The 24831-nt window shown below is 36.3% G+C and overlaps 1 protein-coding gene across 3 annotated transcripts in view; it reads left to right on the forward strand.

Annotated features, from left to right (window-relative positions):
- The first annotated feature begins 738 nt into the window (after window positions 1-738).
- The window catches only part of LOC108069764 (probable sodium/potassium/calcium exchanger CG1090), a 29105-nt gene continuing 5012 nt past the window's right edge, over window positions 739-24831 (forward strand). Inside the window, exons 1-6 of one of the 3 annotated variants that reach the window (XM_044394728.2) lie at window positions 739-1117; window positions 18356-18589; window positions 18645-18879; window positions 23108-23397; window positions 23451-24432; window positions 24640-24828. In XM_044394728.2, the coding sequence (XP_044250663.1) occupies window positions 1115-1117; window positions 18356-18589; window positions 18645-18879; window positions 23108-23397; window positions 23451-24432; window positions 24640-24828 (1933 nt within the window). In that variant the 5' untranslated portion in view covers window positions 739-1114. Of the gene's footprint in view, window positions 1118-1335; window positions 1496-18355; window positions 18590-18644; window positions 18880-22756; window positions 22938-23107; window positions 23398-23450; window positions 24433-24639; window positions 24829-24831 lie in introns of those variants that run through there. The other 2 variants (XM_044394727.2, XM_070216660.1) reach the window with 2 other exon arrangements.

The following is a 24831-nucleotide window of genomic DNA, read 5'->3' on the forward strand; positions in this document are numbered from 1 at the left end:
TTAAGAAAAAAATTCTATTTTTAAGAAAAGTACTTTCTGGATTTAAGGAAATTTTCTCAATTTTATGGCAATTTTTCTGAAAAGCAGAAATATTTTTCTAAACTTTAGAAAATTCCTTTCTAAAAAATACGGTAAATCGCCATCGACTGAAATTCATGGCGAATTTCTTGATTTTATGGCGATTTCGGGCTGTTTTTTTTTTGAGTGTAGTTTAACTTTGGAATTCGTAACGAACCCAAAAATATAGCATCCATCGAAGTAAATTTTTCATGCTGCATAGTGTAATCAAAAAATAATAGAAAACCCATTGTAACTTTGTAGAAAGTAGGCGTTTTGATTTTTGACAATGTAAAAACAACATTTTAAGTAGGCATAACTGCAAGGGTATATAAACTTCGGCTGGCCAAAGTTAACTTCCTTTCTTGTTTAGGCAATAAATAGTCCATTTTTAGGAAAATCTTTTTTCTGGGTGTAGCAGCTGTCTCTTGGTAAAAGCTCACCGCTCTGGAAACAAAGCAAAGTTATCAGGAGGAATAAATAGGTCCTAACGCAGCTTGGGCTGTGCCTCGAAAAGCAGCCCATAGATGGCGCCGACCACGTCGCCCACCCGCACTTGCCTCGCTGTCGCACCGAAGCAATTTCCAGGCGTCGCACTTTCACATTTCCGGCCGAAGCGTTCGGCTGTGGTGGGTTTCGGTGGCGTCTGCTCCATCCGTGCGAAGTTGTGCGGCAGACGCGACGACGCTGCACCAGTCCGCGCTTAGACGTCATCGGTGGAAAACCAAGCTAGCTCGGTCCGCACTCGTCTCGGTCTCGTGAGGTGTTCGCCACACACACTAGTCCGCACTCGTCCGGCGGAGAAAAAAACCTAAAACGGTCGATTGTAAAATGATCTGCTAATATTATTCCAAAACGTTAACGAATAGAGGTTTTGGTAAAGGGCCTAATGGATTAATGCAGCTGGCCAAGTGAACTCGACTGTCCGGTTTAATTCTTACATGTTTTTCAAGGCAACGGTTTCTCCTGTATCTGTTCTCCGCTAAAATTTAACTACCGACTGCAATTAAAGGGTCCGTTAATCCGTAAAGAGCAGCACCAACAGAACCAAGTGAAAATGGTAAAGAGTGATTATGAAATGGGCCGCAAGGTGCAGGCCTAATCCGCTGAGCCTTGTTTATCCCCATCCTTTTGGCTTAATGCAAATTGCAAGTCAATTGTCAGCACTCGTCCCTTGTTGAACGAATAAGGCACAAAGCATCGCCTTTGCTTTTTCATGCCCCATTGTTTTGCGCCGCTGAAGGAAAATACTAGAGTGTATGATGTAAGCCGAGCCGCCGAGCAACCCAACCTCTTCTGCAGCCGTACCTTTCTCCTCGTCTCTTTAGTTAGCACAGCCATTTATTTTTATAAGATGACGCCGTCATCGTGGATTCTCACCACCCCTCCCAGTCCCGCTCCGGCCAAGGCAACAACAGCATCAGCAGTAACAAGAACGGTAACTAACGGCAAAAGTCAAGCGAAAAACACTGCGCTATCCCGCTCTTGCAACCTTACCCAACAGCGCATAAGAGCGAGGAAGGCGGTGACGGCAAAGGGGGTGTAAATGTAAATCGATATTTTGCGGCATGACCGAGTGGCCCAAAAGGGGGGCACTGGGCTTACGGACTGGTGTGGTGGTTTTGGTTTCGTTAGTCACTCAGTCAGACAGACGCCGTCGAGGTCTTCGCATCCCGCCCCACCCCACCACGATGGTATCCCTGTGTCACAGGGCCGTTCGTATTTTGTGGTAAAAGTTCCCGCTGGCTCTCGTCGCTTCTGAACTCTCTTTCCCTCCCCCGAGAGAGACCCCATTGCTCTGGCAATTGCTTCATATTTTAGCTGTTATCACACCAGCAGCAGCAAGAACAACAAAGACAGCCAGAATTGTTCATAGCACAGCATTGTTGCTCTTACATTTGTATTCTAAGGCGACACATGGATGGTTACTGTTGCTCCAGAATTTTCAGAATTGAATAAGCCGGGAGTACGTTTAGAAAGTGGGCACGAAAGTGACTCGAAGACATTTGAAACTGACCCTCGACAAGCACAACAAGAAAGCTTCGTCAAGCCGCAGTGTATAATAATTAATATATATACAGTGGCTCACAGCTTATTTCGTGCAGAGGTAAACTTAAAATTCAAACTCGTATAGCTAACAAACTATACGATAATTTACCAAAATTTAAATGCAGTTATGTTAGGTAGTATTCTGGCCCTTATTAACCCACTTTTCTATTTTAAGATTCCATAGAATAACACTTATAATTAAAAAAAACTAAAATCATTGACTTTTTTAATGTCACAGCTTATTTCGTGCAAAACTTTAAAATTATTATTATTTGTAAATTAAGGCTAAAAATGTGTTTTTTTAATTTCTTCATTGAAGCGCCTATTATTAACATTTTTTTTTTGGAATTTTAAATATGTCAAATACACTAAAAAAAAGTTACATGCAAAAAAAATAAAATAGTCAATTAAAATGTTTAAATGTATATTTTCGTATTAAAAATGTCGAAAAATGTATCCCAAATTTGCAGAATTTATTGAGCAAGGACCCAGTTCTCAACTGTCCATGATCGAACGCTTCTTACGAAGGAATTAAGTGGTACCAATAGGCCCAAAATGCATCCTGTACAATAGGATCTGAACCGGAACAGACTTAAAATTATTAAAAATGTATAGTAAATTTAACAGTACGGGCTTCAAAGTTGGCTAATGTCAAAGGTACATGTTTCTAGAAGCTATTTCTTAAAAAAAAACTTAATTTGAAGTCCCTAAAAACATCTGACATGCCCAAACCCTATCACAACCCGCCACTTTGCTTAAGCGTAGATTTTCAGCGTTTGTGAGGTCCTCGGAACTCCGTCAGGATCATACATGGTGCATACAAGTAAACCAATATTTAGTCAGTGAGGGCTTAAAAGCAAATATAAAATCATTCCAGATGAAAATTTGACGAATATCGAGCTTCCTGGCTATTTTTCATCTGCTGAGCATATACTTGAAGGTAATAAATACATTACTTCGGCTTGATTGGCCAATAATGTTGTGATCTCGCTGTAAGAGGCGGAAATTTGGTTCTAAGCATTATTAGACCATTTCGTTGCGAACAATTACAGCCAACTTTGAAGCCCGTACTGTTAAATTTACTATACATTTTTAATAATTTTAAGTCTGTTCCAGTTCAGATACTATTGTACAGGATGCATTTTGGGCCTATTGGTACCACTTAATTCCTTCGTAAGAAGCGTTTGACCATGGATAGTTGAGAACTGGGTCCTTGCTCAATAAATTCTGCAAATTTGGGATACATTTTTCGACATTTTTAATACGAAAATATACATTTAAACATTTTAATTGATTATTTTATTTATTTTGCATGTACCTTTTTTTTAGTGTATTTGACATAATTAAAATTTAAAAAAAAATTGTTAATAATAGGCGCTTCAATGTAGAAATAAAAAAAACACATTTTTAGCCTTAATTTACAAATAATAATAATTTTAAAGTTTTGCACGAAATAAGCTGTGACATTAAAAAAGTCAATGATTTTAGTTTTTTTTAATTATAAGTGTTATTCTATGGAATCTTAAAATAGAAAAGTGGGTTAATAAGGGCCAGAATACTACCTAACATAACTGCATTTAAATTTTGGTAAATTATCGTATAGTTTGTTAGCTATACGAGTTTGAATTTTAAGTTTACCTCTGCACGAAATAAGCTGTGAGCCACTGTAATATGTATATTATTTAAAATTACTGTTAAAATAAAAATTAACAATAATTACAAAAATGGTTGTTTCAGCAGCTTTATAATATTCGCGTTTAATTATTATTAAGTTTAATTTGAAATTCTTTAAAAGGTAGGGTCTTGCAAAAAAAAAATCGATTCTATTTTCAATATATACCCGTTACTCGAAGAGTAAAAGGGTATAAAAAGTGTGCAAAAGTATGTAACAGATAGAAAAAAGCCTTTCTGACCCCATAAAGTATATATATTCTTGATCAGGGTCACTAGCCGAGTCAATCTAGCCATGTCCGTCTGCCTGACCGTCTGTCTGTCCGTATGAACGCTGAGATCTCGGAAACTACACTCAGAAAATGAATCGCCCTGAATTTTAGAAAATCGCCTATGGATTTGCTTCACTGGCGATTTTTTTCTTTAAAATAAAAAAATTTTCTACTGGTAAAGAAAATTTTCTTCCAATTAATCAAAATTCATTAAATTCAAGAAATATTCCAGAAATATAGAAAAAAATCGCCAGTAAAGCAAATCCATAGGCGATTTTCTAAAATTTTTTTTTGAGTGTACAAAAGCTAAAAGGTGGAGATTTCCCTACACATATTCTTCGGCTTTTTGGGGGTAGGGTCTTGCAAAAAAAACCGATTCTTTTTTTAATTTTTACAACTTACCTAAAAGATGGGTTCGAAAACATTCTTGTTAAGCTGAAAGCTTCGTTTGTATTGAAATTTGTATGGAAATCGTGCTTTTTGACCAAACAGTTATCCGTTTGGTTTTAGTTTGGCTCATTTTTTAGGTAAGTTGTGAACCGATTTTTATAAACGATACATCATATTGTCGGTTGTTTAATGCACTTTTAGACCAACGAAAAAAACATTAAAAACTATTTTTTTTAATATTTTTTATCCTTTAAAATCTTAAGGTACTTTGGAATTATGCCGTCATTAACATCTTGTTTTGGCCTCTATTGTCAAATTAAAATGTAACTTAGAACCTCATAATATTGTCCTGGACAATAGACTTGACTTTTTCGACCAATCCAGTGAATTTCCGTACAGTTTTTAGTTCGAAATTGAGTTTTCCAATCAACTGACGAAGTTTCACAGAAAATGGCTTTCCTTGGAGCCATTTCAACTTTTTTTTCAGTGTAGTGATGGTTTCTTCTCTTAATCTTTACACTCAATAAATTATTTTTTCTTAAATATAGAAAAAAAATTTTTTTCTGTGCTTTAAAAAAATATTCTATAAAGAGGAAAAATTTTCTAATCTTCAGAAAAATTTTCAAATCTTCAAAAAAATTCTCTATTGTACGAGTTTTTTTAGAAAATTTTTTCTCAAATACATTATAATCAATTTTTTTTCTAAATTATAAGGTTTTTTTCTAATCTTCCTTTTTTTATTTGAAAATTAAAATCGCCATTGATCTTAGAAAAAAAAAATACTAAACTTTTCTAAAAACAAAAAAAAATTGCCTTTAAAATTATAAATATTTCTATAAAAAAGAAATATTGTTTTTCTAAAAACAGAAAAAATGTTTGAAGATTTTTCTAACATTTAGAAAAAAATGTGTAATATTAAGAAATATTTTTTTTGAAAATAAAAAACTTAACCGTATTTGATCAATTTCCCTTCTTATCCACTTTTTATAAAAAATTTTTTTAGCCTAAGAAAAAAATCTCTATTAATCGAAGAATTTTTCCGGGATTGGTAGCTTGCTGCTGCAAGTGTGAGTTCAATCCCACGTCGAGACGAAAATCTCATGGTGTCTTTTTGTTTTTTTATTTAACACTAATATTTACATATTAATAAAAAAAAATGAATTGCATTTTTTTTAGCTCATGAATAATTATATTTTGATAAAAATGATGTTTAAGTTTGTTTGAAACATTCAATTAATGTTACTATTGAACCATAATAAATATATAAATATTAATATTAATCAATAAATATTTAAAAGAAAAATTAAATGAACAACTAAAATGAATAACCAGAAGAGAGCCAGATCAATTTGAGTAAAAATAGGAGAACAAAATGTGAATAGACTTTGTACAGCGCCCCACATGATGCTTCCGTGGCGCAGCTAGTAGAGTGCTTGACGGCAAACTGGGAGGCGAGCGGTTAGCGGTTCGATTCCCGCGTGCGGCGACCAAGATGTTTTTCTCAAAATAGTAAGCTATTGGGGTTTTAAATTTATAATTTGTAATTTGTATACTTATTTCAGTTATTATTACAGTTCCAATTTGAACCCAACCAAGTGCCTCAATTAAAGAAAATTAAAATAAGGTGACAAACAAGAACGAAAAAAAAAACAACACAAAGGCTGTGGCGTCACAGAAACAACCGGGTATAATTCCGACGCCCGAAAATAGATTTTTGTATTTTCTGAATTTGAGAAATTTTTTTTGTTATTTAAAAAATATTTGTCTATATTTAAAAATCACCGTATTTCTATTTTTTAGAAAACCTTTATTTCTAAATTCTAAGAAATATTTTTTTACTTTTTAGCAAAAAATTTCAAAGTTGCAGTCTATTTTTTTTGATTTTTAGAAAAAAACGTCGTTGATTTTAAAAACCTACTTTCTTTAATATAGACAAAATCGCCAGTAAAGCAAATTCATAGACGATTTTCTAAAACCAAGGGCGATTTCAGTCGATTTTTTTTTGGGTGTACTACAAAGTAATCTCAATGCCAAAAAGGGGCTGTCCATATATTACGTAATCACGTTTTTGGTGATTTTTGACCCCCCCCCCCCTGGTGATCAAACGTAATCATTCAATAAACAACCCCCCCCCCAATGATTACGTAATCGTTTTAATCTGTGGATTCAAACGGAGATGCAACCCAATCTTATATATTGTTTATAAATGGAGTTTGGTATGACACATTCGGTTCGTCTACGCTGAAATTATCTCCAACATACTCTTCGTCAAGCCATTCCAGGTCTTCGCGTCCTTCGTGTGATTAAACCACTAAACATTTTCTTTTTCGCCGCCCAGCCACTAAAAAAATTTTTTCTCTGCTTTCCTATCTAAGTTTGTAGATATAATTAAAGGAAAAAAGTTTTTAAATAAATTCTTTAAATAAAAAAATGTATATAAAATGATTACGTAATCATTATGCAAGACCCCCCCCCCTCCCCATGTAATCAAACATAATCATTTCAATGACCCCCTCCCCCCCCCCCTAGGTGATTACGTAATATATGGACAGCCCCAAACCCCAAGTTTGCAGCAAGTTCCATATAATATAACCGTATTCAGCAAGTGTCCGATTATAATCGGATAATTATTCGTTGAACCTTAAAAATTGGATTTTAAGTTGCTTTTCTTGGAAAACTAAGTGTTTTCGTTGGAAATATGTGATTTTTGTTTATGTTTTTGGAAGATATTAGCATTATGTATAAGTAAAAGCAAAAAAAAACGACGAATTTAACCCATTTTATACTTTTTTTTTTGCATGTTTATTTTATGACAATCGGACACCTAGATTTAGCGATGGAGCCACTGTATATAGGCATGCACCTCATGTGTTAGAACACATACAGTGGCGGACAAAAATCTACGGACGACCCCCATTTTGGGAGTTCACCCACTCCTATTGCTTTTACGGGAAAAGTAATGATGCAGTTTTGTTCTTAATGTTATTAATATATAAAAACCAAAAAATTTTTTTAAATTCATAAAAAACTTTAAAAGTTACATACGAAAAACTTAAAAATGGCATTGACAAAAGTCTACAGACGATTTTTTACATAGAACTTTCAAAATTTTCGCTCCAAAATTACCCAAACCTGCTCTATAATTTGTATGCCCAGGCCTTATGATGGTGAAAACAATTGCCGAAAAGCATAAAACAGCAGCCAATTCTTAAGGATATGCGCCGTAAGCTTACACCCAAAAAAAAATCGACTGAAATCGCCCTTGGTTTTAGAAAATCGCCTATGAATTTGCTTTACTGGCGATTTTGTCTATATTAAAGAAAGTAGGTTTTTAAAATCAAACACTTTTTCTAAAAATCAAAAAAAATAGACTGCAATTTAGAAATTTTTTGCTAGAAAGTAAAAAAATATTTCTTAGAATTTAAAAATAAAGGTTTTTTAAAAAATAGAAATACGATGATTTTTAAATATAGACAAATATTTTTTAAATAACAAAAAAAATTTCTCAAATTCAGAAAATACAAAAATCTATTTTCGGGCTTCGGAATTATACCCGGTTGTTTCTGTGACGCCACAGCCTTTGTGTTGTTTTTTTTCGTTCTTGTTTGTCACCTTATTTTAATTTTCTTTAATTGAGGCACTTGGTTGGGTTCAAATTGGAACTGTAATAATAACTGAAATAAGTATACAAATTACAAATTATAAATTTAAAAACCCAATAACTTACTATTTTGAGAAAAACATCTTGGTCGCCGCACGCGGGAATCGAACCGCTAACCGCTCGCCTCCCAGTTTGCCGTCAAGCACTCTACTAGCTGCGCCACGGAAGCATCACGTGAGGCGCTGTATAAAGTCTATTCACATTTTGTTCTCCTATTTTTACTCAAATTGATCTGGCTTTCTTCTGGTTATTCCTTTTAGGGCCGGTTTCTCGAGTGCCGGCTAACATTTTTCGAACAGATAAAGTCCCTGCTAAGGCATTTTGGCTTTCTCGAGCAACAATGTGAGAGCTAACTTTGACAGGGACTCGGAGTCCCTGTTAAGCGTTTTCGACTCGATAGAATGACAGCTGATTTCCCAAAGCCAACTATGAAGAAGAAACGAAATCACAGCTGACTTTTCCTTTGAATTATACCCAAACAGCTGATGAAATAATCGAAGCAAGCCATTTTTTGCGCTTCACAGCACAATTCTGTGCGTTAACAGCACTCTGTAATTGTTTCTCGTTCAGATAAATTAAAGTAGTCGAGAAAGCGGATTTGCTTTTACGAACAGTTTATCTGGTATTTAAGTTTTTCGAACAGATAGCTATCAGGGACTTTGACAGGGACTCGAGAAACCGGCCCTTAGTTGTTCATTTAATTTTGCTCTTAAATATTTATTGATTAATAATATATATATATATTAATTATGGTTCAATAGTAACAGTAATTGAATGTTTCAAGTTTGAAAAACTTAAACATCATTTTTATCAAAATATAATTATTCATGACCTAAAAAAAAAGCAATACATTTTTTTTATTAATATGTAAATATTTGTGTTAAAAAAAAACAAAAAGACACCATGAGTTTTTCGTCTCGACGTGGGATTGAACTCACACTTGCAGCAGCAAGCTTGAATAACATATGCATGCACGCACGCGTTAGACCCCTAGGCTACCAATTCCGGAAAATTTCTTCGATTAATAGCGATTTTTTCTTGAGCTAAAAAAATCTTCAAACATTTTTTCTGTTTTTAGAAAAACAATATTTCTGTTATGTACAAACCAGGCTTAAAAGTAATACACTTGAATGCACAAAGCTTAGCAAAAAAGATTGAGGAATTCCGTTTCTTATTTGTAAACTCGAATATTGATGTTATCTGTGTATCCGAAACGTGGTTTGTCTCAGGTGTTAGTGATATGTCAATTATGTGTGAAAGTTTTAATCTTTTTCGCTCCGATCGTAGTGGTCGAGGCGGAGGAGTTGCAATTTATATAAACAAGAAACTAATTGCTAAAACGGTATGTGTCCACCCAGAGACAAGTGCGATTGAATATATATTCCTAAATATCTTAAACAAAAGAGATAACACATCAATTTTAATTGGCTGTATCTACAGACCACACAAAACAACTGAATACTCTGAGCTGATTGACTTGTTATCTACCCTCTCATTAAAATACACAGACGTAATTCTTGCTGGCGATTTCAAAAGTAACATTTTAATTAAAAAACATTTGTCAAACGATATGGAATCACTTGGTTTATTTCCTGTTAACTTTAAATATCCTACACATTTTTCCACTACCTGAAACACCCTACTTGATGTATTCTATGCTAGTGACCGTACAAAAATTCAGAATTATGACCAAATATCGTTGCCTGCCTTTTCCAAACATGATATAATCTTTTTCACGTACAACATTAAGCTTGATCACCATGACTATTACATAGAGTATAGGGACTTCATCAACATAGACTACACTTCACTTAGTGCTGATTTAGACTCTTGCGACTGGACCTCCATATATTGCACTGCTGAGGTTAACACTCAGCTAGAAATTTTACAACGGAAAGTTAAAATTCTGTACGACAGAACGTTTCCTTTAAAGCGCAAAATGTGTAAGCACAGCGCCAAATCGTGGTTTAGTTCTAATATAAAAAAACTAATACAAAAGCGCGACAAATCGTATGCGAAATGGAAACGCTACAAGACAGATACCTTATATAACGAATTCAAAACAAATAGGAAATTGGTAAATGAAACCATTGCTGAGGCGAAACGAAATCACTTTATACATAAATTCCGACATTCAAAAAACAATAAAAATACATGGTCAATTTTAAGGGAATTGGGGATCGGCAATATTAAACCAACATTGAGCTGTGATACTGATCTTGATGATCTAAATCATAAGTTTTTGCAATTGTCCGTACCTGAAACAACTTATAAGTTATAACACCTACCTGGCACCCTCTGAGCCTTGTGATAGAAATAGCTGTGATATTATTTTTAGTTTTAATTGTGTCAGCCAGTGCGATGTCCTTAACTCAATCCTAAGCATTAAATCTAATGCAACGGGTTTAGATGATTTAAATCCGAAATTTTTAGAATTAATCCTTCCCAAAATTATTCCAGTAATAACGCACATTTTAAACTGCTCCATCACCACTTCTACGTTTCCCACATCCTGGAAAATAGCAAAAATAATACCAATTCCCAAATCAGCTACAGAGTATCGACCTATTGCTATCCTGCCTTTTTTGTCAAAAGTTCTTGAGAGGTTAATTGCTAACCAAATCGTGAGTTTTATGGATGCACACAATGTCTTTTCGGAAAAACAGTCCGGTTTCCGGAAGAACAGAAGTTGCACAACAGCTGTTATAAAAATCACTGAAGATATTAGATTACAAATGGATAGTGGCAAGATTACTTTATTGACGCTTTTAGATTTCAGTAAGGCTTTTGACACGGTAAACCACGAAATACTATTAACTAAACTAAGTCGTCTTTATATGTTTTCAACCTCTGCAACAAGTTTTATGAAATCATACTTATCTCAAAGATCGCAGCTAGTAGCTACACAAGCCTCTAAATCATATATTTTGTCCGTAAAACGTGGTGTACCGCAGGGGTCCATTCTTGGTCCCCTTTTGTTCAGTCTATATGTTAATGATTTGCCAAACATTCTATCAAAATGTGACATGCATATGTATGCCGACGACGTCCAACTATATGTAAGCTGTCCTGTTAGCCAAAAATAATGAATGTGTTCGTGTCTGTAACACTGAATTAGACAGGGTTTGTAAATGGGCAGAGCGCAATGGATTATCCTTGAACCCCCTCAAATCAAAATGCATAGTAACCGATTTTTTAACACAGATCATCTGGAAAAACTTTGCTTGAATGGTCAACCAATAAACTGTGTAGATCGAGCGAGCAACTTGGGGTTTACAATAAATTCCACTCTTTCCTGGAGTAATCATGTAAATTGTACGGTTGGGAAAATGTATGGGATACTTAGACAACTAAACGACACGAAAACCTTTTTACTAGGGGAGTTTAGGGTAAGGTGACGAACGATTCGTTTTTTGAATGTAACTTTTCTAAAAATTAATATTTTTCAAAAGTGTAAACGCAGAAAGTTGCTTACATCTACTGAGCATATCCTTGTAAAATTCGGATTCGAAATTCCAATGCAGCCAAATCCCACAGCGTTTGGCGTGAACCCTTCTTTTTTTGCACTTTCAAAAGTTGTAGGGAAATGTGACGAACGATTTGTTCTTTAATGTAACTTCTCCAAAAATCAATATTTTTTAAAAATGTAAAAACAGAAAGTTACTAACATTTACTTAGCATATTTCTGAAAAATTTGTATTCGAAATTTCAACGTAGCCAAATCCCACAGCGTTTGGTGTAAATCATCCTTTTCACAAACAAAAAAATGCATTTTTTTATATATAATTTACGGAAAAGTTATTTTCGATACGAAAAAGAAAGAAGTAATAAGATAATACCGAAACTTACAAAAAAAACAAATGGTCAAAGTGCAATTTTTTAAATTTTAAAATATTTTTTTTTTAATTAAATTAAACTGACGTCAAAACAACAATAAAACTGCAGCAGTAACAGTTATCTGGTATTATTATATTTTTTTTACAAATAATCAACGATAACAATTAAAATTCTTGAATTAAAAAAGTTCGTCACAATACCCTACAAAAAGTTCGTCACGATACCCTACAAGGTAGACTTGGAGCAAAAACGGTGTCACTCTCAAACGGCGCAAAAGAAAAAAACGCGAGGTACCAAAAACTGTTGATAAAGATCTCATGTATACGTGCATATATTTGCCTGATTTCATTTTCCACTCATCTTTGCTCTGGCACTGCTGAAACACAAGTAAATTGAATAGGTTTGCTAGTTTGCGCACCACATTTTTAGCGAAAATTACCTCACGAACAAATTACGGGACTTATTATTAATATTACTGTAAATACATTGTCGACACGATAAGGGGAGACGACTACATTTATTTGGAATTTTTGTCGTGACGTCATATATGCTTTCTTTTAGCTTTCAACAATGTAGCGAGATATATATTTATTCGCAGGCGCAGAGATCGAATCTCTGACGCAACTTTTAAAATTTTTGACATGCTGCTCAAAGCTTGGATCGAGTTCAAAACACTAATACTGCTGCACAAAATAATAACAACTGTCGAGCCAAAATATCCTTTTAGCAAGCTAAAATTCAGCGCTTCCAACAGAACAAATAACCTATATAACCTTGGAATAAACTACCACATCCAATAAAAACCATTAAATCTGCCACGCAATTCAAAGCAAAATTATACACACATTTTTCAAACTAGTAATTAATTTTAAAAAAACTTTAGTCTTTAAGAAATCAATGTTTGTAATGTCATCATTTATTTATGTTCATGAATCTGACAAATTGTGACTAGCGCTTTAATTTATAAATATTTTTTTTGTACTTGTAGCGTTAGGAAGAAATAAAACCAAAATTAAATTAAATTAAATATTTATAATTTTAATGGCAATTTTTTTTTATTTATAGAAAAGTTTAGTCTTTTTTTTCTAAAATCAATGGCGATTTTAACCCTCAAATAAAGAAAGGAAGATTAGAAAAATAAATCTTATTTTTTAGAAAAAAAAATTGATTTTTCTGTATTTGAGAGGGCGCTGCCGACCAGAAGTAAAAGGGATATTAGTAGGATCACGGCACTCATCACAGGCCATTGGGCCATTGGCACGCAAGCCATGAAGATGGGGCTTCCGTACAACGCTAATTGCAGAAGCTGCAAAGAAACAGACACACAGGAGACACCTGAGCACATGATGTGTCATTGCCCAGCACTAAACCACATCAGGGCGAGATACTTCGGGGCGTATCAGCTGGAATCATTGGCAGAAATAGGAAAGCACAGGATGACTGCAATCCTAGGTTTTGTAAATAACGCAGGCTGGTACTGAAGAGAACGCGGACACAACAATTTTTGAGGGTGTGGATCAAAACGGAGCTCAGCTCTACTTGGAGGTCCTCAGAGAGGTCCTTACCTCTTCTACCTACCTACCTACCATAATACTAAGTACATTTGAATAAATAATTTAACAAATAATAATAACACAACATTTCGATAACTACTCCGAAATTTGGTATTTTAAAGTTGGAGCTAATTGGTACCACTGTCAGGTTGGACGGTTTGCCGACTGTTTTTATACCCTTGCAGAGGGTATTATGATTTCAGAAGTTTGCAACGCAGTGAAGGAAATGTTTCCGACCCCATAAAGTATATATATTCTTGATCAGCACCAATAGCCGAGTCTATCTAGCCATGTCCGTCTGTCTGTCTGACCGTCTGTCCAGCACCAATAGCCGAGTCTATCTAGCCATGTCCGTCTGTTCGTCTGTCCGTCTGTCCGTCTGTCCGTCCGTCTGTCTGTCTGTCTGTATGTCCGTCTGTCCGTCTGTCCGTTTCTTTGCGAACTAGTCTCTCAGTTTTAAAGCTATCGCGATGAAACTTTCCCGAAAGTCTTCTTTCTATTGCAGGTAGTACATATGTCGGAGCGAGCCGGATCGGCCCACTGTATCTTAAGGCTCCCATAGGAATATTCAAACACATATAAGAAAATTCTTGTAACTAGGAAGTAGGCGTTTTGATTCTTGACTACTTAAAAACAAAATTTAAATAGAAACGCTGAATCTGTAATCCCTGGAACTCCAACGAGTGAGCATTACTTTATCTGCAAGGGTATATAAGCTTCGGCTGGCCGAAGGTAGCTTCCTTTCTTGTTTTTAATATTTCCGAGTTTTGAATTAAATTTAACAAAAATCGGACGACTATATTTAATGCAATGGGGAAGGATAGAAAACATAATGTTACAATAATACGAAATTTAAAATTTTTGCAATTTGTAAGTTAATACACACAAAAAAAAACTTGGTAAAATCAACTGTAATAATTGTCAAACAGGCCCCAACCAGCAAAATTGTCAATTCTACTAAGTAAATTGTCATTTCGCAACAACAAAATACACACAATTAGCAAAGACACAAACCCAAAGCAAAAACAAAATACACGTAACTCTTTTAATAGTTACGTAACTATCTTTGTTGATCAATTTTACCAAGCAAATTTTTTTGTGTGTAGGAATGATCTCAAAAGGTATATAAGCTTCGGCTGGCCGAAGCTAGCTTTCTTTCTTTTCTGTTGAGCTTTTACCTGTAGCCTTTACTGCAGTTTAAGCTGGTATCAGATTTCATTCCTGCAGACAAGTTCAATACACTGTCCAAGTCACACCACTTTCAACCAACCACACAAAAAAAAAACTTGGTAAAATCAACTGTAATAATTGTCAAACAGGACCCAACCAGCAAAATTGTCAATTCTACTAAATAAATTGTCATTTCGCAACAACGAAATACACACAATTAGCAAAGACACAAACCCAAAGAAAAAACAAAATACACGTAACTATTTTAATAGTTACGTAACTATCTTTGTTGGTCAATTTTACCAAGCATATTTTTTTGTGTGAGTAAAACATATAACTGATACGGTCCCTGAAGAAGACGCAAAGAATTTCCTCCCCGACCAGGGACTGAACACAAACATCCGATGTGACATTATTCTGTACTGAATGCTTAATTTACATGTTAAACTTTTAAGTTAAATGCAAAACAGCCAGTAATAGAGGTAAGGAAATACACTTTACAAAACGCTAAGAAAAAATGTCCCGAGCGACATGACCCGAGCGAATGCTGTTGAAACTGCTTAAAAAAAAAACTGCAAACAATTTTTGAGTAAAACCAAAACCATTTCATAGCGACATGTTTGGACAACATTCTAAAAAAAATCACATTCAAATATTCCATCAGAATTCGCTTAATTCTGTTGTTGAATGAACTTCTCCAAAATCCACTTCTATTTTTGTCCCGAGCGAATACGGCAGTTTTTTAACGATACCTTAAAAACTAAAAGTGGTACAAAATCAAGATTGTTACACAAAATAGAGCTTGGGAAGAGAGAAAAAAAAGCTCATTAAAATGAAAAAAAAATTAAAATGCATTTTTTTTTCCAATTTTTTTTTCAACTTTAAAGGTGCGCAAATGTCCCGAGCGACAATTTGGAAGTGCCCATATACATTTAAATTTAAATTGTTCAAGTTAAAAAGACGTTTAATTATTTCAAAATGCCTTTTAAACGATGTATAGCACATGACTGTACCTTTAGTAGCGTAGAACTTACAAACTAAGGAAATGTAGCTATTTTTAGCTTTTTCCCGCTAAAGTAGCGGCTTTTTCCAAAAGTCGTAGAAGAAAAGATTCCTTTATGGAACTCTTAAGTGCAAATTTACTGATTCCATGACCCTAAAATACAGTTCGGATACCCTCACACAAAATTCAATACTCAGGGAGCGTTAGTAGTTCGAGCTGGCAAAAGTGGTTATTTTCGTATAAAAAAAACATGACTTTTTACAGTAATGTGTTATATACCAAAATTTAAGGAATCTCAAGGGCTATACAGTTTAAAGTTTTAAAGAAAATCGTTAGAGCCGTTTTTGAGAAAAATAAAAAAAAGCTAAAAAAAAAAAAGTTTTAAAAAATTTTCTTTTGTTCATATCTTTTTAACTATTATATTTACATAAATTGCATATAGAAGGCGTTTATAGCATTTAAAAATACCTTTCAAACGAGATGCACAAGTCTGTAGCTTTAGTAGTATAGAAGTTACGGCTTTCCGAATTTTAGCTATTTATAGCTGTTTTCCCGCTAAACTAGCGAGTTTTTCCAAAAGTGGTTGAACAAAATTTTTATATCGATGTGATGAACGTCATATCAAATTTTCAAAACTTAAAAAACATATTTTGACAAACTGACAAACAGAATTAAATTTTCATTTTGGGAAGACGAAGAAAATCCTATTTTGGCTTTAACTTTTGAACGGAACATTGCGAGGGGGCAATTATCCCCACCGGCCCCAACAGCTCCAAATTTCAAAATTTGCACATTTTCACTTTCACTACTCACTCTCCCAAGCCAATTGATTTTCTTAAAGTCTTGGTATGCAATCCTTTAAGTTTTTGCAATACCCTTCGATTGGTGTATTACTCATTACGATCGGACTATCACAGCAGATTTTCAATTTTGCGGCTATCACTATGGACGGCAGTCCATGTAGTGACGAAGCGCACCAGGAGAGTGTGCGAAGGCGACTACTTTGAAGTAAGCAAATCCAGGCTTGAAAACTTTTTGGACCGTCCAATTGGTCAGACTTCTTATAAATATGATCCTAACTTAAGATAAAATACTAACCGTAGCCCCATTCTGGATTTAATATTTTAAAATTTATAAATAACACAAGTGTACTTATTATTTTGACCACACCAAAACCGACCTTTCACACAAATGTATGGCTAACATGGAATAGACAGGTTTTACTGTATCCATTGTTTATTAAAATATTGCAGAACAGAATAACCTTTCAAAATAAAATGGTTTGGGAGGTTTGGCCAGTAGTGTATATGTATGTTAGGACGCCGGTAAAATTATAAGATTAACATATGGGCAATTCTCTGAGGATGTCAACCGAGCCAAAAAGCTTGAAACTTGATAAAAACATATTTCTATATGATTTTGAACTGATATTTGATTCTAGTTAGATGTATCCTCAACTAATCTAAGTAATTTGAGTATCCTTGGTTAATTTTTTAGGACAATACGTACAAAAAAGTACTTGTTTGGTATTTTTATACCCGTTACTCCTACACACAAAAAAAAACTTGGTAAAATCAACTGTAATAATTGTCAAACAGGCCCCAACCAGCAAAATTGTCAATTCTACTAAGTAAATAGTCATTTCACAACAACAAAATACACACAATTACCAAAGACACAAACCCAAAGCAAAAACAAAATACACGTAACTATTTTAATAGTTACGTAACTATCTTTGTTGGTCAATTTTACCAAGCAAATTTTTTTGTGTGTAGAGTAAAATGGTATACTAGATTCGTGCAAAAGTATGTAGCAGCTAGAAGGAAGCGTTTCCGACCCCATAAAGTATATATATTCTTGATCAGGATCACTAGCCGAGTCGATCTAGCCATGTCCGTCTGTCCGTCTGTCTGTCCGTCTGTCTGTCCGTCTGTCTGTCTGTCTGTCTGTCTGTCCGTATGAACGCTGAGATCTCGGAAACTATAAAAGCTAGACGATTGGCATTTTGCATGCAGATTCTAGGAGCTCCTACGCAGCGCAAGTTTGTTTCAAAAAGGTGCCACGCCCCCTCTAACGCCCAAAAGCCCCTTTAACGCCCACAGTTTTGAAGCTATTATGAAAATAGTAACTGATATGTATTCGCTTCGTCAATACCTATCGATTGGCCAAGTAAAAAATTGTCACGCCCACTCTAACGCCCACAAACCCAATAAACGCTTAAACCTGGCCAGCGCCTACATTTCCGCCTTTCATGACCAATAGTACCAATATCTGGCGGTAGATGGAGCAATACAATATACACTAGCGCCATCTAGGAAATGGCATTTTTTTCTGTGGTCACTCTAATTCACATTATGTTAATGCAAATTTTAAATTATTTGAAATGCGGCGCGCATTTTGTCTCTTTTTGCTCGTATACGTTTTTCACAAGTGCATTCAGAAGTGCGCTAGAGAGAGACGGAAGATGTGCTAGGCAGAATTGAAAGTTTTAGAAAGCGTCTTCTAGAAAGAGATCCCTGGGTAAAAATCGAGCGGCGAAAAAACATATAAGAAGGCATATTTCTATTAAGTTGTTAAGCTGAGTAACGGGTATCTAATAGTCGAGGCACTCGACTATAGCGTTCTCTCTTGTTTTTTATGTATGTATGCAGATAAATAGGCAGCAACACTAATGCAAATCCTAATTGTACAGATTGTACGCCGCCGATCCCGACGCGCCCGCTTGTGGAACATGGGGCTGCTGTTCCTAATCTACTACTGCGTCAGCATATACTCCGCTAAAGGGGATACCAGAGAGGGACAGCCCCTACCGCTAGATGTGGGCAGTTTGGCCGAGGACGCCGGCGACGCAGAGACCAACGGAGAGGATACTGCAGAGGGGAACACAGAGGCTAGCTCTGTCCTGCAAACCACACCGGCGTTTGAGGTGAACAGTTTAAGTTTTTCAGCAAATCACTTAATACTTAATTTCTTCTTGATAGGCCGTGGCGACCACGCAATCCACTCCCATACATGGCGCCGTTCCCACCTGGCGTCCCAAACGGGATAACTGCACGCCCCCGGCCATCGAACAGTTCCCAGAGCCGCTGATGAACAAGTGGGCGCGCCAGCACGGTGGCCTCATCCTGCACATCCTAGTTGCCGTCTTCACCTTTTTCGGCCTGGCAATAGTGTGTGACGAGTACTTTGTGGCCAGTCTGGATCGTTTGTGCGAGGGTAAGCTTTCAATCCGGGAGTTTCAGAGTGTAACAAAAAGAAAGTGCACGCAATCTTTTCTGCAAATGAATGAAACATTGGGGCGGTAAAAAATGAAATGAAAAAGTTCCACAAATTTGTCTAACCTAATTTTACTCTAATGGTGTCACCAAAACCGTTCCTCAAATTAACAAAAAGTTTGTGTTGAAACACAAACAGATTTTGTTGCTTTTCAAACCAAACAACCCAAAACCGACCGACCAAAAAAGTGAAATTAATCATATGTTTGATGTCATCAATGATGACATAAAATAAATGTATCGAAAAAAAACATTTATTTTTGAAGAATTTATAAAAATACATGACTGCTATATAAATTTGTTTATAAAGTACGAGTATATGTACATATATATTTTCTATCAGGATCACTAGACACTCGATCTAGCCATGTCTTTCTGTCTGTACGTCCGTATTGACTAGGGATGTCGAAATATTTAAAAATATCGTATCGATGATATTTTTTATTTAAACAAAAAATCAAAATGATATTTGATATATCAGAAAAAAAATATCTATATATCAGATATTTTTGATATTTTTGTTTTATTATTTTTTTTTTTAATTTTAAGCTGCATAAGAAATAACCACTAAACATTAACCCACATACGATTTTAAATTATATTTTTATAATTTTTAGTTTATATTTATCAATAAATGCTTTTATTTATAATATTAAAATCTAGTATTTCCCGCGCTTTTTTTTTCTTGAATTCTGAATGCTATGCTATGCATTTTCACTTGCCGAAAAATAAATTTTAGCGGCGCTCATTTTTCACATATGTATTTTTTCTTGTCCCGATGAAAAGTGAAACCACTTAAAATTATCAAAAAAATGTGAAAAAAAATCGATGATATATGATAATTATTCAAAAAAAATATCACGATAAAAATATTTATTTTTTCGTAAAAAATATCGATATATTGATATTTTGATATATTTTCGACATCCCTAGTATTGACGCTAAGATCGCGGACTAGAGGTGCAGAAACATCGATGTTTGCAGACATCGATGTTTTTCGATGTTTTTCAAAAAACATCGAATGAAACATCGATGTTTTCCAAAAAATAATTTATATTATAAAATATAATTAAAAATCTCATTGGAATTTTTATTAAAAATATAAAACAAAACATTTATTCATTTATGAAACTAAAAATGAAAAACAAAACGAAAAATTCATTTAGGAAACTAAAAATAAAAAACAAAATCAAAAATTCAATCAAATGAGATCATGTTACAGTCTTGTGAGATTACTTTTTAAAGCTGTTGTAGTTCTTATTTATGAACATTAGCTGATCTACGATGCCTGACTTCAAACGGGTACGGCGATCCGAAATGATTTGCCCCGCCTTGCTAAAAGCTCGTTCGGATTCGCTGAACGTTGCAGGAATGCACAAAAATTTTTTTGCCAGCTCCTGGTAAGGCTTCATGTTCTTTGAACATTGCTAAAATAAGAATAATTTATTTTAATACATTCACAATACGCCATTTGTATATTTACCATCCAAAAATGTAAGGGATCACATGTTTCGGGCTCATTTGTGCTTTCAACATGCTGTCTGAGCAATACGATTGCATCAAAACCAGTCGTTGTTGTTCTTGCGTTCAATTTTAATTGAAGCATTGTAAAATAGCTTGAAGAATCAGTTGGATCTGGTGGTGTAGGCGATATCGACGCTGCTGAGGACTGTTCTTGATCCAATTTGTTTATAACATTATGAAGGCCATCTTCTAAGGCGCTACATGCTTGATCAGCGTTACTAGTTTTTTGAAAACCATGCTTTTTAAACCTTGGGTCTTTCATTGTGGCAATCATTGCAACGGTGCGTGTCTCATAGTGGCCAAAGCGATCTTTGAAGCGATCACTTAAAGTGTCAAACGCAAGAATCACTTCTGGGGTTTTAAAGCTATTTTTGTATGACAATACTTGTACTTGCATTTCGCACACCATAGGAATAACGAGGGACATTGTAGGGTACTTTCCGCCCGATATTAACTTTGTCGCTTTTTCAAATGGACGAAGTAGCACACAGAGTTCTTCCAAAATATCGACCTCATCCGCAGAGAAAGGAGCAGGAGCCTTTGCTGTCCCTAGTAGAGCTATTGAGAGTGCCTCTTTGGTCTGCAAAATCCGTTCGATCATTTGGAACGCACTATTCCACCTTGTTGGGACTTCCTGAACTAATCCTATGGGGTCTGTCACCATCTGAGCTTCCCTAAATTTTGCCATTGCAGTCGAGCTACGTTTAATAAATGCCACACACAAGATGGTCCTCGCTTCCTTTTTGGAGACGGGCCTTCTATGTTTTCCTTGGTTGTAACTAACATTCAAAATAAAATGTACATATACATAAGTATATGCCGCCACACGTGGGACGTACACAATCAACTACACGGCGTGCAGTTGGACATATACTGCGCTGTTTTTAAATTACTTACTGTTTAAGAATTTATCCATAGTATAGAGCTTAAGCAGCGTCGCGCCTACACCACCAATACCATTCCCTATAGATTGAAGCAAATAACACAGGCCGACAAAATGTGACGGTCCTTCACAGTGACGATTCACAAACAGTGCCCAAACCTGTCACAATTTTAAATCACATATTTCTAAACGATCTAAGTAGTTTTGCTTTGAATATAAGCACATGAGCGTAGCCTACTAATCTTTGGGGGCTGAAATGCCTGAAGTGTTATCCCCCTCCAGCTTTTAACTTACGCCCATGTATAAATATTTTTAAAGCAAGGGTCACTTGTGCTCAAAAATAGTTAAGCGTTACGTAAAATAGTGACAGGTTTGGGCACTGTTTGTGAATCGTCACTGTGAAGGAAGTAAGAAAAACAATTTTAAAAATTCCAAAACAATTCACAAAAACCTGATGAGTGTCCTAAACAGTAAGGACATAAGGTGTCTTTGGATCAAAAATGCATTGTTGAAGAAAATATTTTTATTTAATTTTTAAACGCTGTTCACAAATGAAGATTTTTAAACTTTGCTGTGACTTTAAAATTTTGAATGCGCTCATCTCCTCTTGTGGTTGAGTTAGATTGAATTTTCCAAAACGACCGTATAAAACAGACATGTAACTATTTAATTCCGAAAAGATTTCCAAAATTGGTTGACCACTCTTGAAGATATATCCCAAAAGACGAAGAAAATTTGTGATTTTCTTAAATTAAAGATACCGCAAATACCAGAGCTGATGGACTATAGGCGTAGTGGCAACTTATGCTTAGAAAAGCCTCATCTATCGAAATAAAATGGTGGCAGGCCTGGACACCGACCCATGTCACATTTTGTCGGCCTGTGTAATTAAACATTATTATTATCATAATACGAAAAATGTAACAAATTACAAACTTTTAACGTTACTTTTCCTTTGAACAGTGATGGCCCTAAAAACATCAATGGTCCAAAAAAACATCGATGTTTTGAAAAATTGGAAAAACATCGATGCATCGATGTTTCCATCGATGTTTCTGCACCCCTATCGCGGACAGCAACGCTACAGTCGAGAGCCCAGACTATCAGATACCCGTTACTCAGCTAAAGAAAGTAATGAAAGTGCAAGCAGCAAAGCTACTACATGTACTGCTTGAATTGCATTATTTGCTGATCAATTTTTAGTGACGGGTCCGATTGTAAAATTGTTTCTACATTTCGATTGCTCTTAATGAACAAAACAAAATAACATTTACAGTTTTACAAAATCTGTAAATATGTGGGCGCCAGGCTTTTTTAAGATTATTTAGGGCGATTGTGGGCGTTAGACTGGCGCTCGACTGAAACATGTAAGTCTGTCCGTCCATATAAACGCTGAGAAATCGGCTACTATTATAGTTTCCCAGATTTCAGCGTTCATTCATAGGGTCGGAAACGCTTCCTTCTACCTGTTACATACATTTGCACCAATACAATATACCCTTTAACTGTACGAGAAACGGGTGTAACAAATATCATTAATTATTAAATGTGGCTATTTGTAAACGTCGAAGACAACATTTTTGATATACCAGGTTCTTGATTTCCTTACCTTTTATTCAGGGACCTTTTTTTTTTTAAATTTTAATTACTTACGGTCTCTAATTAAATCGATTTCATTGAAACTCCCGATAAACTGATATTCTAGGTTCCAATTAGAAACTGATACTTACTAGTAGCACAATTTATTCTGGTTAACTTATAGAGCTAAAGCTTTCGCCAGATGTTGCGGGAGCCACTTTTATGGCTGCCGGAAGCTCGGCACCTGAGTTGGCCACTGTAGTAATAGGAGTGTTTTTTGCCAAGGACGACATCGGCATTAGCGGAGTCATTGGATCAGCCGTGTTTAATATCATGTTCGTAATCTCCGTCTGCGCTCTGTGCTCGGGCACCGTCTGCCAACTGAACTGGTGGCCCCTGGTACGAGACTGCTTCTTTTACTGTGTCTCTATCCTGGTTATGCTGATAATCATCTTCAACGACGTCATATCCTGCGTAAGTTGGGAGCGACAGGATGCTATTTAATCTAACCCTTCACTTTTTTTAAGTTTGAGTCAGTGGTGATGCTTCTCTGCTACGTAGGATACTGTGTGGCCCTCCACTTTAACACAGAACTGGAACGTTGGGCGCTGGGTTTAAACTTACCCTTCAAACTTCCCAGCAAGGAGGAACAGTCGGCGCTGGTGACCTACAAGAACGTGCCCGAGAGCTCCTACACCCAAGAAAGTGCTGCCCAGGGACAGCAAGCCCCGAAAGACAGCGAGGACAGAAGTGCGGAGCCGCAGAACGACTACCAGAACTACAGTGATCCCAATGCCAGCTGGGACCCGAACGCCGCCTGGGGAGAGGAGGGCCAGAGCCAGCCGAAACCAGTGGCCAATCTACCGACGGTTGACGACTGGGGCATGGGCCAGATAGGCCAGGAGAATATGGGCTACCACGCCGACCAGCCGGAGTCCGTCATCACTGGAGAGGCAGCATCGGCGGCGAAGGCCACCAAGGGTGGTGGGCAGGTGATGCCCACTCAGGCCGCCTCGGCCGGAGTCGCCGACTATTACAAGTCCACGGACAAGCAGCGGGAGCCACGTCGCGATCCTCTACTCCGGCCAACGGAGGGTGGCCTGCCAGCCCTGGTTGCCTGGTACGTGGTCTACCCGATTCACTTCCTCTGCAAGAAGACAATGCCCGACTGCAGACAGGAACAGTATCGCAACTGGTACCCATTTACTTTCCTGATGTCGATGGTGTGGATATCGTTCTACTCCTACTTCATGGTGTGGATGATCACCGTTATAGGATCCACGTTGGCCATTCCGGACACCGTGATGGGTCTGACGTTTGTGGCCGCTGGCGTGTCCGTCCCGGATGCCCTAAGCTCAATAGCCGTTATCAAAGAGGGCTTCGGCGACATGGCCGTGTCGAACGCAATTGGCTCGAATGTCTTTGATATACTAGTGTGCTTAGGTCTTCCCTGGTTCATACAAACGGCCATTATAAAGCCCGGCTCGCACGTCAACGTAATATCCAAGGGTATGTACTGAACCCGATATCCCTTATCTGCTTGCGTGTCTATGTACCTCGTAGTGCTCGTCGAGTCTAAAGTGTGGTATGCCTGGCATGAGTGTCTTAGCCATTATTCTAGCTAAAGTAGTATCACACTGATCCCGTTCAAGTCTAATTCCTGAGTACTTCTTTTCTCTCCCCCTCTTTGTCATTTCTCACCGACTCGATGTGCAGGACTAGCATACTCCACGCTGTCACTCTTCTCCACCGTTGTCTTCTTGATCCTTTCGACGCATCTGAACGGCTGGAAGCTGGACAAGCGCCTGGGAATTATACTTATGGTCTGGTACTTATTCTTCATTACGCTTGCGTCGCTCTACGAATTGAATGTCTTTGGCTACATGAACCCACCCGAGTGCCCCAGTG

This window comes from Drosophila takahashii, chromosome 3R (assembly GCF_030179915.1).
Source record: "Drosophila takahashii strain IR98-3 E-12201 chromosome 3R, DtakHiC1v2, whole genome shotgun sequence".
In the NCBI taxonomy this organism is placed as follows: domain Eukaryota; kingdom Metazoa; phylum Arthropoda; class Insecta; order Diptera; family Drosophilidae; genus Drosophila; species Drosophila takahashii.